Source organism: Lithobates pipiens, unplaced genomic scaffold (genome assembly GCF_037356315.1).
Source record: "Lithobates pipiens isolate NorthernLeopardFrog02 unplaced genomic scaffold, aLitPip1_a1.2 Scaffold_16, whole genome shotgun sequence".
Lineage (NCBI taxonomy): Eukaryota > Metazoa > Chordata > Amphibia > Anura > Ranidae > Lithobates > Lithobates pipiens.
Genome location: NW_027507748.1, coordinates 628,898,427 through 628,915,403, shown reverse-complemented (window position 1 = coordinate 628,915,403; position 16,977 = coordinate 628,898,427). Strand labels below are relative to the sequence as shown.

The 16,977-nt window shown below is 42.6% G+C and overlaps 1 protein-coding gene across 8 annotated transcripts in view; it reads left to right on the top strand.

Annotated features, from left to right (window-relative positions):
• Positions 1-16,977, top strand: part of SUPT20H (SPT20 homolog, SAGA complex component) — a 155,709-nt gene that overhangs the window by 4,031 nt on the left and 134,701 nt on the right. For all 8 annotated transcript variants that reach the window (XM_077484157.1, XM_077484162.1, XM_077484159.1 and 5 more), the window contains exons 2-3: positions 12,262-12,345; positions 12,433-12,468. In XM_077484157.1, the coding sequence (XP_077340283.1) occupies positions 12,343-12,345; positions 12,433-12,468 (39 nt within the window). In that variant the 5' untranslated portion in view covers positions 12,262-12,342. The remainder of the gene's footprint in view (positions 1-12,261; positions 12,346-12,432; positions 12,469-16,977) is intronic.

Here is a 16,977-nt window from a genome sequence, read left to right as displayed (position 1 = left end):
CATTGGGTGGCACTGATGAGCAGGCTCTAAAAGGCAGCACTGGTGTCACTGATGGGCACAGACTGGCATCGCTTGCTGGGCACTGGTGGCTGCACTGTAATCAGGGAAAACTGATTATCTGTACAGGTCTCCCCTGTGAGGAGATGCTGATGATCGGCTCTCCTCTCCTCACACTGTCATTGTGTGGTGAGGAGAGCCGATACAGAGCACTTCTGCATTTACATGTGATTGGACACAGCTGATTACATGGGTAAAGAGCCGCGTCATTGGCTCTTTACCGAGATCAGGGTTGCGCCGCTTACTAGGGACACTGCGCACACGAGAGCTGTGACACTAGGGCGACATTATATGATGTCGCCCCAGACTGAGGGGAGATTCTGTCTGCTGTTATTTCTATATACGGTTGGTGGGAGGAGGTAAAAGAGGAGCTCCCAACTGCTGAAAAACATGCCCACAGCATGATGCTGCCACCACCATGTTTCACTGTGGGGATGGTGTTCTTTGGGTAATGTGTTGGGTTTGTGCCAGACAAAACATTTTCTTTGATGGCCAAAAAGTTCAATTTTAGTCTCGCTAGGCCAGAGCACTTTCTTCCATACATTTTGGGAGTCTCCCACATGCCTTTTCGCAAACTCAAAATGTGCCATTTTGTTTTTTGCTGAAAGTGATGGCTTTCTTCTGGCCACTCTGCCATAAAGCCCAACTCTATGGAGCGTAAGGCTTATTAGTTCAATGGTCGTGGACTGCAATGACCCTTCCTGTTCTATAAGAGGACTGTGAGTACCCAAAGAGATTTCCATCACTAGCTTGCAAGATGGCAGATCAAAAGCGCAAGGTAGCTCCTCTTCGGGCCACACTAGCGACAGTCCTCTAACATTACTGGGGCATAACTCTTCCATTTAAATGGCCTGATACTGACAGTCCAGACCCCTTTTTCATAATGGAGTTCACATTGAACTCGTCAAATGGACAGTCCGTGGGCCCATACGGAATGTCTGAATTGGCTGTCTCAAGGACTGGTTAGCCATCCTGCTTTACGTCTCTGGCTTTATGTTGAGAGATGGTCTATCTTACATCCTTACACTTCTTAAAGCTAGAATGTCCATCTATAACAGGGTTGTATCACAATACCTGAAACTGTTGCTTGGTGCGAGGTGCCAGCTATTGTATTCAGACAGCAGCAGCACCCTTAGTTGTCTGACTACATCAGATAGGATGCAATAGTTCGGCCATCAATTTTCCTTTCGACTCAGTTGACAGGGCTACCCATCGCTCAAAAGAGCAGAGGCAGCAGTGTAGATGATCCTACGTCATTTAAAGAGGAAGTAAAGCATAATGGGCTACTAGGCATCGCATTATGTGTCACTTACCTGACACAGGAGCCAGCGATGTCACCGCTGTAGCACGAAGCGTCTATCTTCTTCTGGGTATCGCTGATCCGCCCACTCACAGCGCCGGAGTCACTCCTGTGCATGCGCACGAGAGCCGCCACTAGCGGCATATCACTGTTAGCAGCGGCATGCCCAGTGCGCCTGCGCACCTGTCTTTTTGTAAATATCTCCTAAACCGTGTAGGTTTATGAGATATTTCTTGGACCTACACAAGTAAGCCTTAATCTAGGCTTACCTGTAGTTCAAAGTGGTTTGTAAGGGTTTACAACCACTTTAAGGCACTGCTGCTTGGAACTCAGAGCCTCAAAGTGGTTGTAAAGGGTGATACAATTGCTTGGACATTTTTTTTTTACCTTCATGCATGTCCTGCCTTTATCTCTTCAAGGTACAGGAGTGCATAGGCACAGTCAGGCCGCGTACACACGCGCGGACTGTTCGCCCAACCTTGTCCGCTGAACAGTGTTTGGGCGGACAGTCCGCTCGTGTGTGGGGCTTCAGCGGACAGTTTCAGCGGACAGTTGGCCGAACAAGGTCTTACGGAAATTCCGAAAAACTGTCCGCTGAAACAAGGTTTCAGCGGACTGTTCGCTCGTGTGTAGGCTTGTTCGGCCAACTAAGTCTCGCGCATGCTCAGAAAGGATTTCCACGTCGGAAGGTTGCATTGCAGTGTATAGGACGTCGTATTTTTCGTCCCGTCGTACGTGCCGTTCACGTCATCGCGCACGGTTTCAGCAAACTGTTCGTCCGTCGTGTGTGGCCATGTCCGTCCATGCTAAGTTTGAGCGGACTGTTCGCTCAAACTGTTAGACGGACAAAGTTGGGCCAACAGTCCGCGCGTGTGTACGCGGCCTCACATGTCAGGGAATGTGTTGTTGTTTTTCAGGAGGAGTTGAAGACCAAATGTACATTATTAGGGGAACCGCTTAGGCACAAATATTCCAAGATGGCAAAAAGTTACATGTCCATTCAGATCTACTTTAAAGTGGTTCTAAAGCTTCCAAGGTTTTTTTTACCTTTTTAAAGTGTATGTAAAGACACTATGTGACTTTACATGTATCTAAGGCAGATATGCAGCCATTAACAAAATTGTATGTGTTTGTTAGGAAAGAAAAGGCGAAATACCGTTTCTGACACTGCAGCCGTGATCCCCCTGTGCTGGTCGGCCCCGATCTATGGTGATAAGCGCGCGGGGGGGGGGGGGCTGTTGTTTGCACAGCTGTGGTGTCAGAAACGCCTTTTTCATTGCTAACAAACCCATACACCTTTTGTTAATGCATTAGATACATTGAAATGTACAGGGAGGTGGGGAGAGACTGTCAGAGGAGAGACGAAAGCTGTGGAAGATGGAGGCATGTAGACTGACTCAACCAGCCCCCCCCCCCCAAAAAAAAACTCCCTTTACGATTCAAAATGATTTTTTTTAAATGATATTAAAGTGCATTGACAAACACAATTGCAAAGGCAAACCCTTTCTCTAACTGAAAAGTCATTGAGCAAGTAAAGCGGCACATTAATACACATACTACAGGAAAGGGTCAGAGACTGCTGACGTACTGCACGAGATTATCAGAGACTGCGGACATACTGCACGAGATTATCAGAGACTGCGGACATACTGCACGAGATTATCAGAGACTGCGGACATACTGCACGAGATTATCAGAGACTGCGGACATACTGCACGAGATTATCAGAGACTGCGGACATACTGCACGAGATTATCAGAGACTGCGGACATACTGCACGAGATTATCAGAGACTGCGGACATACTGCACGAGATTATCAGAGACTGCGGACATACTGCACGAGATTATCAGAGACTGCGGACATACTGCACGAGATTACCTGTAAATTGGGGCCCGATGATAGCTTTGCAGAGTGCACTGCACAGAGGACACAGGAGGCTGTATTCGCGCGCTAGCTAGCAGAGAGGGGTCAGGAGCTCCACTCGGAACAGAGCGGCTGTAGTTAGAGCAGTGATCGGAGTGGGCACGTCAGTGGATCTTCTGGCCCCGCCCCCGGACCTCTGTATTCCACAGCCAGTATAGAGATCTCCATTGATGTGCCCACTTCGATCACTGCTCTAACTACAGCAGTTCTTTTCTGAGCATATACAGGCTACATGGGGCGGAGTCATTGGAGCTCCTGGGCCCCACCCTCACTGCTGGCTAGATCGGGAATACAGCCTCCCATGTCCTATGTGCGCTCTGCAAAGCCGCTTGCTTTGCCTGTCCTGTCGCGACGGCCCTGTGGACACGCCCTCTGCTACGGAAACTGAAGGGGGAAAAAATCGAAAAAATTGATTTTCTTCAAATATGAATCAATTTGAACTCGCAAGTCGATTCAAGATTAAAATGGATTTTTTTTTTTTTCCCCCAGCCCTAGGCTGACCACAGTAGTCAGGGCTCAGCAGCCATTATTATTGTGGTCAGCAGGGGGACAGAGGAACTGGCAGGATCAACCAGGTTTATTGCAAGTTAGCAAGAGAAGAATTGCACAGCACAAGCACTCTGCTGTTATTCACACTTTAAAGGAACAGGATCTTATTTTTTATTTAATTTTTAGGGTTACAAACGCTTTAATGCATTATATGCATTAAGGTAAAAAACCTTCTCTGCTGCAGGAGCCCAGCAGGCACTACACCCCAGCCCCCCCCCCCCCCCCCCCCGGTTTCTTACCTGAGCCCAATTCAATTCAGCAATGTGCACAGAAGCAACGGCTCTCTTTTCTGTCTCCCTCCTCTTTGGGCAGATTGATAGCAGCGATAGCCGTTCGCTCCTGCTGCTGTCAATAAAATGCTGTGACGAGGGATCGATGGGTGGGTCGAGTCATCTGGTCTGTGTCAGCAGACCGGGCAGCTCAGGAGCTGGCACGCACGCGTGCCCCCATTGAATTTGTTTTTTCCTGGGGGTACTTGCTCAAGAGGGGGGTCCTTGAGCACCAGCGAGGGACCCCAGACCTATGCATGAAGGTAAAAAAAACCTCAGTATGCAGCTTCCCCAGCAGCCCCCCTAATACTTGCCCAGTTGTGATCCAGCCATGTGCACAAGAATGGCTGCTCTCCCAGGTCTCTGACTTCTCATTGGCTGAGAGACAGCAGCGGCAGCTATTGGCTTCCACTGCTGTCAATTAAAGCCAGTGAGGAGGGGGCGAGCTCGGGAGTACATAGATTGCAAGCGACTTGCGATGTGGGCACTCCGAGAAATGGAGGAGCCAGAAGCGCTGGAGAGGGACCCGAGAAGTACGGGGCTGCTCTGTGTAAAACCATTGCACAAAGCAAATGGGTATAACATGCATTTTTATTTTTTTTAACTACCTTTTTATTATCACTTTAATCACTTTATTATCACTCATGTACACTGCTGCTGGCTGGTAAACGGACGTTTAGGAGGAGTTGGGCGTTTTTCAGCTGAACTCTCCTCTGTTATCTTATCACTACATGTACACAGGTTCATTTATAGTAGTTTCTAGGCAGTTGAGTTTAGAAGCATTTTTTGAAATGCAAAAAAATGGGTTCCAACAGATGTTCAGAGGCATTTGAAAAGCTTGTAAACGCGGTAACTTGCGTTTAGCAGCGTTTCATTTACAGTCGTTTTTCATTGTAAGGCTTCATGTACACGGAACGTTTTTACAACCTCTCCTGAGCGATTTAACGTCCATTTAAAACCTTTTTGCTGTGCTTAAATGCCGCATGCAGTAGCATTTTGCCGCGTTTGCGTTTTAGAAGCGTTCATTTTATTTTTTTTCTACATAGCCAAAAATGAAAAACGCCTGTAAACGAAACACAGCTAAACGTGAGTTAGTGATTGAAATGTATGTGCGGGGCAGGGTGATGCAGTGTATTACTGGAATTTAAACAGTATAGCCACTTATTTTTAATGTTTTGCATAGCTATACTGTACCTGCAAAAGGGGCCAACCTGAAGTGACAAAAGGTCCACTTTAAGCCATCATTACATTGCCTATGAATTGTGAAATTTAGTGTACTATAATATGTCATTCTACATGTTCTTTTGTGAAAACAAGTTTCCTTTCCCCTCAGTTTAGGCTAAATTGGTGGCCACCATTATTTTCCAGGACTGTCTTAGAGGGGTTGTAAACCCTCATGTTTTTTCACCATAATGCATCCTATGATGTAGAGTGTGAAAGCGATAACGCCAAATTTAACACACCATTCACACCCGAGACCTTGTAACACAGTCACATGACATCGGGGAGGAAAAATGGCCAATTTGTGTCCAATTTGGACATTTTCACGTAGGTGTGTACTCACTTTTGTTGCCAGCGGTTTAGACATTAATGACTGTATTGAGTTACCGTATTTATCGGCGTATAACACGCACTTTTTCCCCCCTAATAATCAGGGGAAAATCGCAGGTGCGTGTTATACGCCGATCCTCCACCGTTTTGAGCATCTGGGTGGCTTTCAGCCGTTCTCTGTGGCTTTCGGCTGTTCTCGTCAGCTTACGGCCAAGAGCGGGCAAAAGCCAACAAGAACGGCCGAAGGCGGCCAAGAACTACCGAGCACCGCCGAGATACATAGGACATTTGGCTCTGTATCTCGGCGGTGCCATTTAAAAAAAAAAAAAAAAAAGCTGCAAATAAAACTGACAAGGCTGCAATTGACACTGACAAGGGTACAACGATGGACAAGGCTACATGACAAACCTGCATATGACACTGACAAGGCTGCAGATGGACAAGGCTGCAGATGGACACTGATAAGGCTGCATTGATGGGCATTTAAATGTAAGGGGTTTTTTTTTGCTTAAAATTCCCTCCTAAACTGTGTTATACGCCAATAAATACGGTATTTTGAGGGGACAGCAAATTGACACTGTTATACAAGCTGTACACGCACTACTTTACATTGTAGCAAAGTGTCATTTCTTTAGTGTTGTCACATGAAAAGATATAAAATGTGAGGGGTGTACTCACTTTTGTGGGATACTGTATGTTCTCCATTGTCCCACTTGTAGAGCCTTTTTGAGAGGCACTGCTTACTGCAAAGTTGAACATCAATGCCAAGCCATCATAATGGGGATCTTCTTATCGCTTTGTAACATGATATCAAATCTGTAGTTAGCCACCTCCTATATATAAATGAGAGATTCTAATAGGCTTCACAGTTGATGTTTTGGGAATCTCGGGCAGCATTGTTGCAATGCTGCCTGAAATCTCCTAATGCATTACAATCACAAAAACGCAGGTTCAGGTGCCATCATTTTTAATGGCACCTAAACTGCGGTGCAATTTTGGCAAGCGGCAAATCGCATTCCTTGAAGCCCAAAAGAAGCTCCTGCGCCTTTTTGGGTGATGAGCTTCACGTAATGTGATTTGCTTATCAACGGTCGTGGCAACGCTGCACTGTGTTTTAGGTGCCGTTGAAAATAATAGCACTCAAACCTGTGTTTTGCAGTTGTGCATTTTGAAATCGTGGGCAAAATGCACATTTGCCATTTTGGGCAGAATTGATGAACGGAGCCTTACATGTGCTACTTTTACAAGGTGGACCATAAAGCATCATAGAACTGCAAATTAAAACAAAAATTGACAGCACTTACTATACATCACATATAGTAGAAGTGCAAAAATGCCACGTATAGAGTCCACAAACAAGTGATTGTGTAGTTGTGATCACTCCAACTCTTGTTTGTGGACTCTATACATGGCATTTTTGCACACATATTATATGTGATATATGGACAGCACGGTAAATTTTTGTTTTACTTTCACTTTCTGATGTTTAACCGCTTCCTGTCCAGCGTTGTACTGGTACATCACTGCATAGAAAGGGTGATATATATATATTTTTTTTTTCAGCCACCGATTTTCTGAAGCCGGTAAAAGTAATCCAAATGGCTAAAGAGCCGCTGGGTTACTTTTACAGGTGGCAGAATGTGGTTGTCCCTTCAGATATCTTTGCATGAACTGTCCTGATTGGCTCTCGAAAGCTTTTTACTAACAGATTATCAGAAGATCGAATTTGGCTTTGTGTTTACTGACCAGTGAAGCTGCCAATCGAACCGATCTGTGTCTAAATTGGCTGCATTGAAGGACCTATCATGGCCTATGCTATCACAAAGCATGGTGTTCATCCCTTGTGACAGCAATGAAGTGGATGATTAAAGAAAAATGAAAGAGACTGTGTAATACATTTTTATTTAAATAAAAAATTGGTCCACCTGTCCCCTTGCACAAATGCGACCGCGTGTGCTAGTCCCGCACACATATATGTAAACGGCGATCACTTTGGCTGCTGAACTTGTGAACTCCAGAGAAGGAAAGATTGAGACTTTTGAAGACCTATTCCACTTTTCAGCCTCCATTGTTCCGCTTGTAGAGCCCTTTGGGAGATACAATTTTCTGCAACGTTGAACACAAACACCAAGCCACCATAATAGGGGTCTACTTATCTCTTTGTAACATGTCAAATCTGTAATTAGCCACCCTTGGAAGTACATTAGAGATTCTATTACCTGTATCTTTTATAAGATGGTCCATATTACATAGAACTGCAGATCAATCAAATCCATTTGCGATTGCTTCTCCAACTTGCCTTGGGTTTGTGAACAGCTGGGCCTCTTTGTCAGAGGTGACGTTGCCCACGTTTTAATTGGCCTACATGACTTCATTATGTATTTTTTATTTAAAGGGAATCTGTATTCTTTTATATTTATGTGTGTATAATTGTTGGGTACACATTCAATGCAAATTCATCAGTCTGCACAGACCAATTTAAACCAGTGCTGTCTCTAGGTGGGTTATCCTATTATTGGTTTGATTTGATATGTCCAGTCATTTTGCAGTGACACTTGTGTACATTTTAAGCATATATAAGATCGCCACACAAGGGAGAATCTGCAAATCTATATAGTATACAACCATAAAATATAGCAAAGCATAAACTTGCATAAAAGCAGCAAAAATAGTTTCCCTTAAAATGTGATTGTACTGGGTTTTTTTTTTTTTTTTTTTTTTGTACCAAAGATGTAATATTGTAACAATAGGGCTGCGTGCTTCTTGGCTTGTTATAGTTATCTTCCATTGGGTAGGCTATGTCACTTTTATATATAAATACTGTTTTTGAAAACCTTTTTATTTTAGACACATTAGTATCTTGTTGGAAATATTGCAAGTGATGTTTTGCGTTACATAATTTTAGACTAGTAGCAACTGCCCATTATCTTCACATTGCATGAGGCCAGAAAAAGTCTCTTTCAACTAGCCGATATCCATTTAAATAATAAATGGGCAGGATGGACCAGGGGTTGCAGGAAAGAAAATTGCTCGGTTCCCACATCAATAGCGGAGCCATTGTGTTCTCCTGGCGGGGGAGCTATCCCAGCTGGAAGAACACACGGTGATTATTGCATGGGCTATAGCCACTGGCAATAATCGCATGAAAATTCTGACAGGCTGCTTGTACCCAATTTGATTGATCGATGACTTGGGCGAGATTCGAACCATCTGTGGCTGGCTTAAGTTTATCGGTGTCAGAGAGAACTCCAGTATGTGAAGACCTAATGCACACTGGATGTTTACCCAGCTCTACTGAACACCTTTCTCCTGGCAGGAGAAAAGCCGCATCAAAAAACATACCTAAAGCTGTGTTTTGTTTTTGTTTTTTTCCTTGTAAATGCATTTAGATGTATTTTAGGTGCATCAAGTGCTTGGGCATTAATTTGTTTCCTTGTCCAGAAGAATAATCTTTTTTTCTGGCCATTGAAATTAGTTGGTGTTACTAAACCCAGGACCCTGCATTCACTATATCTGGTCTGCCACAGAACATGGAAATGCAATTATTTTAATAAATATAAACTACTAAATACCTTTTCTCATCAGCAGTATATAGCAGTCTTTTATGATTTCAATCTGTGTCTAGTTAAAGCTTATAGGAGGAATTTTCATTCTCCTCTGACTGCCCTATGAGTCTACAGGACCCCTGACTTTGTCTGGGCAGTGCTGATTGGCCCTGTGCTGATCACATGCACACTCCCATTATAAATAAATCTCTAGCAATACAAACAAAACTGAGCATGTGCAGAGTGCCCCCAAGGCTCTGATGGATTGGGAGCACTAAAAGAAGGGGAGGATCAGAGAAGACAGGATCAAACAGTCTTTTTACACTATGCAGAAGATTAACCCCCTAGGTTACACAGTGAGTGTAACAAGCATGCTTTACTGCGTATACAGACTGATTTTATTGTTGTGGGTTTAGTAACGCTTTAACGCACCTAGTGTTGTTATGAGTTTAGAAACATTTACATGACCCTGCCTCTAAACACCTGTAAATGTGTGCATGGCCACATAGGCTAACATTTGAGGGGCGTTTAGATGCAGAAAAAGAAAGTGTCTCCTAAAAGTGGCGTTTGAAATGCCCTGTGTGAGGCAAGGCCTTGGGCATAAGTGCCTTTTGCATTGCTTGGTCCCCTCTTAAAGGAAACCAATGCAAAGAGAAATGAGGAGGCTGCCAATGTTGACCCCATCTTTAAAGTTTTCACTTTTAAGTCATTGTAAAAATATGGAGATGGTGAATTTAGAATTTGCAGGTCAAGGAGAGGTTAGAAGTCATAACTTACATTCTTCTTAGAACAAAATTCTACAGGCCAATCGACCCAAAACATAAGGTCTATTTAGATCTGTGTGCGTGCAGAGGTGAGGTTTTTTGTTGTAGCATTGGGAAGGTTGTTCTTGCGTCGCATGCGTTTCCTTTATGCATTGACACATGTTTTTCAATGCATTTTTGAATTTGGAGTGGATAAGTTAAAGTGGTTGTAAACTCTCCCCCACGACTTTGTCCCATGTAAATCAGCATAAAAAACCCTAATGAACACTGCTTGTAGATCGCTTTACTTGCTTAGTATTGTTGTAATCCTTTTTGTTCTTTAGAATGACGTCCCTGAGCATGCCCAGATCTCCCCTGATTTACGGCACACTCTGTGTACTTGTCTGTCTATTATCAGGACTTCCTACGGCACACCACTGAAATCCCAGGAGACTTCATAATCACTCAGAGCTTCCTCCTACACCCCATGTGACCATGTGACATCGCATGCAGTGTAAACCTGGCCATCAGACAGCATTACTGCAGTCTTATCAGCTGAAGCTGATCAGACTGACACAGGCAAACACTAGATAATCGGCACAAGTATTAATATGAAATAAAACAAGTCAGCTATGAACAGGGAAGCAGGGTTGCCATAGAAACATTGTATTGAGAAGGAGGCTTGGTTAACAGTACAGTAAGTGCATGTAAGGGCGGAAACATACTCCACTGTGGACTCAGAAAACAATACTTAAGATGGCGCTGCCTAAACCCTGGAAACAAGTTTTTTTTTTTTTTATTTTTTTTTTTAAAGTTTCTTTAACCACTTGCCGACCAGCGCATGACGATGTACGTCGACAGAATGGCACGGGCAGGCAAATGGGCGTACATGTACGTCCCTTTAAATTTGCCGCCCTGCCATCGGGAGCGCGCCGGTCGGGACCCCCGTGAGTCCGGTCGCGGGACCCGCGGACTCAATCGCCGTGGGCATCCCCGCGATCGTCTCACGGAGCGGCTGAATGGAGAAGTGCCGTTGTAAACAACATTTCTCCATTCTGCCTAGCAACTAGTGACGCTGATCTCTGCTCCATGTGATTGGAGCAGAGATCAGTGTTCACTAAATGAAAGCCCAACCCCCCCACAGTTAGTAACACACCCCTAGGAACACTTAACCCCTACACTGCCACCCACTGGTTAACCCCTTCACTGCCAGTGTCATTTACACAGGAATCACTGCATTTATATAGCAGTGATTAGTGTATAAATGACAATGGTCCCAAAAATGTGTCAAAAATGTCCGATGGGTCCCCCACAATGTCGCAGTCACAATAAAAATCGCTGATCGCCGCCATTACTAGTAAAAAATTATTAATAAAAATGCTATAAAACTATCCCTATTTTGTAAACGCTATAACTTTTGCGCAAACCAATCAATAATCGCTTATTGCGATTTTTTTTTTTTACCAGAAATATGTAGAAGAATACGTATCGGCCTAAACTGAGGGAAAAAAATGTTGTTTTATATATTTTTGGGGGATATTTATTATAACAAAAAGTAAAAAATAATGTGTTTTTTCCAAAATTGTCGCTCTATTTTTGTTTATAGCGCAAAAAATAAAAACCGCAGGGGTCATCAAATGCCACCAAAAGAAAGCTCTATTTGTGGGAAAAAAAGGACATCAATTTTATTTGGGAGCCACGTCGCATGACCGCGCAATTGTCAGTTAAAGCGACGCAGTGCCAAATCGGAAAAAGTGGTCTGGTCTTTGACCAGCAAATTGGTCTGGTCTGAAAGTGGTTAAACAGTAAGTAATATGTGATTTGGGCTGGATTACAGTGGCTATAGTCTGATAATTACTTATTATAATGGACTAAATGAAAAGAAGCATCAGAGTGGGAGAGTTTTCTTGCTCTTTAACAGACATTGACCAAAGCTTGTTAATACTTGTAGCCAAACCATGTTATATGCTTTAATACACTACCTTGACTTCTGTAATCTTCCCAATGCACTAGAATGCAGAATAAAGGGCATGTCCTATTTATCATAACCCATTGCACAGCAGTGGGGAGATGGGAACAGACACGTACGATGTAGCGCATTGCAACGTATGCAGTAAAGCACAACAGTGCTAATGTGGTGAGGTGAATGCCAGCAGATTTAATCAATGTTTTATCTGCTATCCTTTTTACCAGCTGTAATTGGATCGGTGCATTGCCTTCATGTCTCCGGTGACCCAGCCCTAGTATTAGCAGAACTGTAACAATAATTTTTTTTTGTTTTAGAAATTATTTTTCACATTTTTATTTATTTTTTATTTACAGCACTTTAACCACTACAGATCACCATGGTCATCCATTAGCTGTGACTTTTACCTCTGACTTGAAAACTCCAGCCCGGCCATAATGGTAATGATTCTCTATGTTCCGTGTTCATTGTATGGCTGACTAGTGTATTTATTGACTCCCCTAATACAGAATTCTATCTTCTTACAGCAACAGACCTTAGAATTGGCACTGGATCGGGCTGAGGTAAGGATCATTTTTTCCTTTTTTTGTTAGGTTTGAGCCTGTAGGGATGTAGAAATTCTTACTTTCCATTAAGTTGGCGTCATACTTTTTTTTAAATTTTTTTTATTTTTTTTATTGAGGTTGTCAAAACAAGTTGACAAGAGCATTGTAGAACAAAAGCATATTTACTAGTGAGGTGGCTAAGAACCAGTATGCTATCAACTGACAAGTTTACATGTGAAGAGCACTAATCCCTGATGTTCACAGTCCCTTTGTTTTTGGTCATCAAAAAGAATTGCAAGTCACAAATTGGGCCCTGCCATAGACTGAGCGTTTTTATTTTTTTTCTTCCTTTCCTGCAACCATGGGTTTACAGGGGAAAAAAAACAATCAACAGTCACTGTTGATGTTGGGGGGGGGGGGGCGGAAATCCCTAAGCCCTACCATGGAGCCATTGTGTTCCAGTGGGGTGGGGGGGCATCCTTGCCTGGGATTACACAGTGATTACTGCTAGTGGCTATAACAGCTACTAGCAGTAATCACATTTAAAATCCTACAGGCTGATTGGACCCATGTTGATCGATCAACTTGAGTACATACAGTCTGCCCATACTTTGTTCAAATCTTGGCCGCCCCCTGCTGAATCGTCTGAGATTTGAACAGTCTATGGCCGGCTTTAGGCTACCCAGCAAATGACGTATTTAAATGTGGTTTTCACTATCTGTAGTTCGGTGTGGACTCATTCACCTTCTCTTATTATATGACCAGCTTTCTCTGGGAGCAAAAAGATCTGTTAAAGCTATACGATTTGCATTCATTAATAACCATTCTGTGAGACTTCACAGAATAGGAGATTGGCCTGTGCATACCCTCAGAAACCCCTTAAGTTTCTACCATTTTACCTTTATTTTGGTTATATTTCTGCCAGTGGTAGTGCCCAAGCTTGGCCGCTCCATCATGAGGGAAAGAAGTATCTGAGCATTGCCTGTTGTAACTGAAGATATGTCCAGTCACCTCCTAGGTACTCTTAAGGTGTTGGCCACTGGAGCTGGATCACTTCAGTCCTGGTTTTGCATTTGCAAGCATATGTGGTTGAGTCTGCCACATGTACTTCCTGGCCTATTATTATACCATAGCATGAGATGTTCTGTAGAAGGCCCTCCTAGTAATTACTGATATTTTATTTTCATTTTTTTTTTATACTTCAGCTCATACATTAGTATACTTTTTGTCTATAGGCTGCCAGTAAGCAGTTCTGTGTCTGCTAAAATCTTTGTCTTCTGTGGTTGGGCAATTTGCCTAATTCCAACGTAAGCATGATCTGGAGGAGGTAACAGGGAAATTAATTTAAATGAAAACCTGAATAGTACGGAGAATCATATGAGGGTTTATTAAATCCACAGGTATTTGGCCACAGCACTACTAGAAGAAACAAACGCACCAGTCTACTCCTTCCTGTGGTCATTCTACATACCATCTCCGTATTACAACAGGACACATACAATACTTATGCACATCGCGATTAACATTTCTTCGTCTAGCAGCCTGTTACCTTAGATCAGGAAGCTTTGTTGTTTGTTTTTTTTTTTTTATTTATTTTTATTTTTTTTCATTTAACTGTTTAATAGCTTCCTGCCTGTAGAGACATTAATAATTATAACATGTCTAACTATCTGTACTCCTCCCCTTGTACATTCCAGCATAACCACAATATACACTGATTAGTACAGGGCTGCCTGGCTTGGCAATTCTTTATTTTTCCATCTGTCAGTTCTCTTGATCTCACTGCACTCCATTAGGATGCGTTATGCTTTCTTAGCTTAAAATATGGAACTATATTAGTAGTTACATTTCTCAATTTATAAAACATAGGTGTAAGTGAGGACAGACAACTCTAGGTACATATAGAACATGGAAAACAAATTGAATCCCCCAGCGCTTGTTCCAGACATTGCAGTGCAATATCTGAACTTAATGGCTAGGATACTATTGTACTTTTTTTTTTTTTTGTATTCTTTACATACTGCAGATCAAAGCATACGCAGGAATGCTCTTTAAACTGAACTTGTGTAATGCACATGTAGAGCAAAGACGTGAACTAATAACCACTCCCACCAATGCTTGTACGCTCCATACGTTTATTCTCCTGCTTTGCTATTTGAAACCCTTTCCAAGACCTAGTGATCTATGTGGCACTTTTATCCTTGGGGTATTTGACTGTTTCCCCTTTTGACTGTGGGGTTATGGTGATAGTTCTTAGCCTTATGTAAGCTCCAATCAGATTGGTAGACTAGGTTGAATGCAATGGTGGAGAAGTGAAATATAAGGTAATTTGGAGGAGGTCAGCGTGGTCCAGGGATACCAGGAGGAGGGTTTCTTTCCCCGTGGCATTCTGAGAGACATAATATCAGGCGTGTGGGACTCTGTAGTGGGGTCATTATCTGGAGGTGAGCAGGCATTCCAGCTAGAGGTAAAAAAAAAAAAGAAAATATAATAGATAGCGCTGTCTCATAAATGCAGAAAAGTTATAACAAACGCAGTGTATCAACTATTGATTAATGGAGAGTTCAATAAACAAGTGTCCATGTGTATCAGAAATTATTCCATTGGTATTCCACCAACTGAGCGTGCTATCCACCGTTCCCAGTGATAATAAATGATATCAATCCAATTGAAAATAAAATTGGAAAATGCCCGATGCCTGGTCACATCGTCTGTGTCTCCCAACCTCCACGATGGATGAATCCAACAGTCCTAGGCTCAGCGTCCCCACACCGCACTCTCCAGACTCTGTCTCAACACTGAAAGTATACTCCACAGCGTCCGAGCATGGCTTGTCTCGTTCACTGTGCTTCACTCAGATGTGTGTGCAGGAAATGTAAACGCTGAAAGAAAGCACATCGCATAATACGTAAATGCAGGGAGTTTAAAGCTAAAATGTGCACTTGCAACAAAAATGAAAATATTGGGCAGTAGAGAGAGGATGATCAAGCATGGAGATCACCAACAAATCTAGATGCTGATGTCACAGCTCCCGTATGGGAATGGAGCAGCTAGAGGTGGTTGCCACTGGATAATATGAATTATTAATTCTATGAACTATCACCTAGAGTTACACAACAGTGGAATTTTCACATTATTGGGACTTATTATTGTTTTTGTCTCATATTGGTTGCTCTATACCAGTTTTTGCTTATTAATATATGCTGCCTATACACTGGGTTCAGCAGGAACAGACTGACATTTAGACAGAGTGTACAGCTTCCTGTCCAACAGAAGCCGGTCTCACAACTGGCTTCTATCGAAGGGTTTTGTTAGAAAATCGGGAGCCTATCAGCACTGGCTGCCAGCGCTGATCAGTGGGTTCTGGTGGGGGTTGGGGGGGGGGGGGTGTCGGATGGGTACAGCAATCTACTCCACTAAGCTTTGTGGGGGAGATTGCTGCCCTGACATTGCTTAGTTAGTACGGATTGAACGAAAGAACTAAGTGTGTACCCAGCCTTATTTAACCACTTGACCACTGGGCACTTAAACACCCTTAATAACCAGACCAATTTTCAGCTTTCGGTGCTCTCGCATTTTGAATGACAATTACTCAGTCATGCAACGCTGTACCCATATGAAATTTTTGTCCTTTTTTCACACAAATAGAGCTTTCTTTTGGTGGTATTTAATCGCCGCTGGGTTTTTTATTTTTTGTGCTATGAAAAGAAAAAAGACCGAAAATTCTGTAAAAAAATAAATAAATGAATGTGTTTGTTTCTGTTATAAAATTTAGCAGATTAGTAATTTTTCTTCATACATTTTGGCCAAAATTTATACTACTACATATCTTTGGTAAAAATAAGTACAAATCGGTGTATATTATTTGGTTTTTGTGAAAGTTAGAGTCCACAAGCTATGGTGCCAATATCTGAAAACTGATCACACCCGAAGGACTGGCGGCCTATCTCATTTCTTGAGACCCTAACATGCCAGAAAAGTACAAATACCCCCCAAATGACCTCTTTTTGGAAAGAAGACATTCCAATGTATTTAGTAAGAGGCATGGTGAGGTTTTTGAAGTTGTCTTTTTCTCCTACAATTCTTTGGGAAATAAAGATTTTGTGAAAAAAATAAAAATAAAAAAAATTGTCATATTATCAGGTTATTTCTCACACACAGCATATGCATACTACAAATTACATGCCAAAACAAATTCTGCTACTACTCCCGAGTATGCCGATACCACATGTGTGAGACTTTTACACAGCGTGGCCACATACAGAGGCCCAACATGCAGGGAGCACCATCAGGCGTTCTGGAGCACCCAGGACAATTCTGACACTTCTCTCCTACATGTAAAAATCATCATTTATTTGCTAGAAAATTATATAGAACCCCAAAACATTATATATGTTTTTTTTTTTTTTTAGCAAAGACCCTAGAGAATACAATGGTGGTCGTTGCAACTTTTTATCACGCACAGTATTTATGCAGCAATTTTTCGAGCGTGTAAAAAAAAAAAAAAAAAAAAAAAAACTGTTTTGT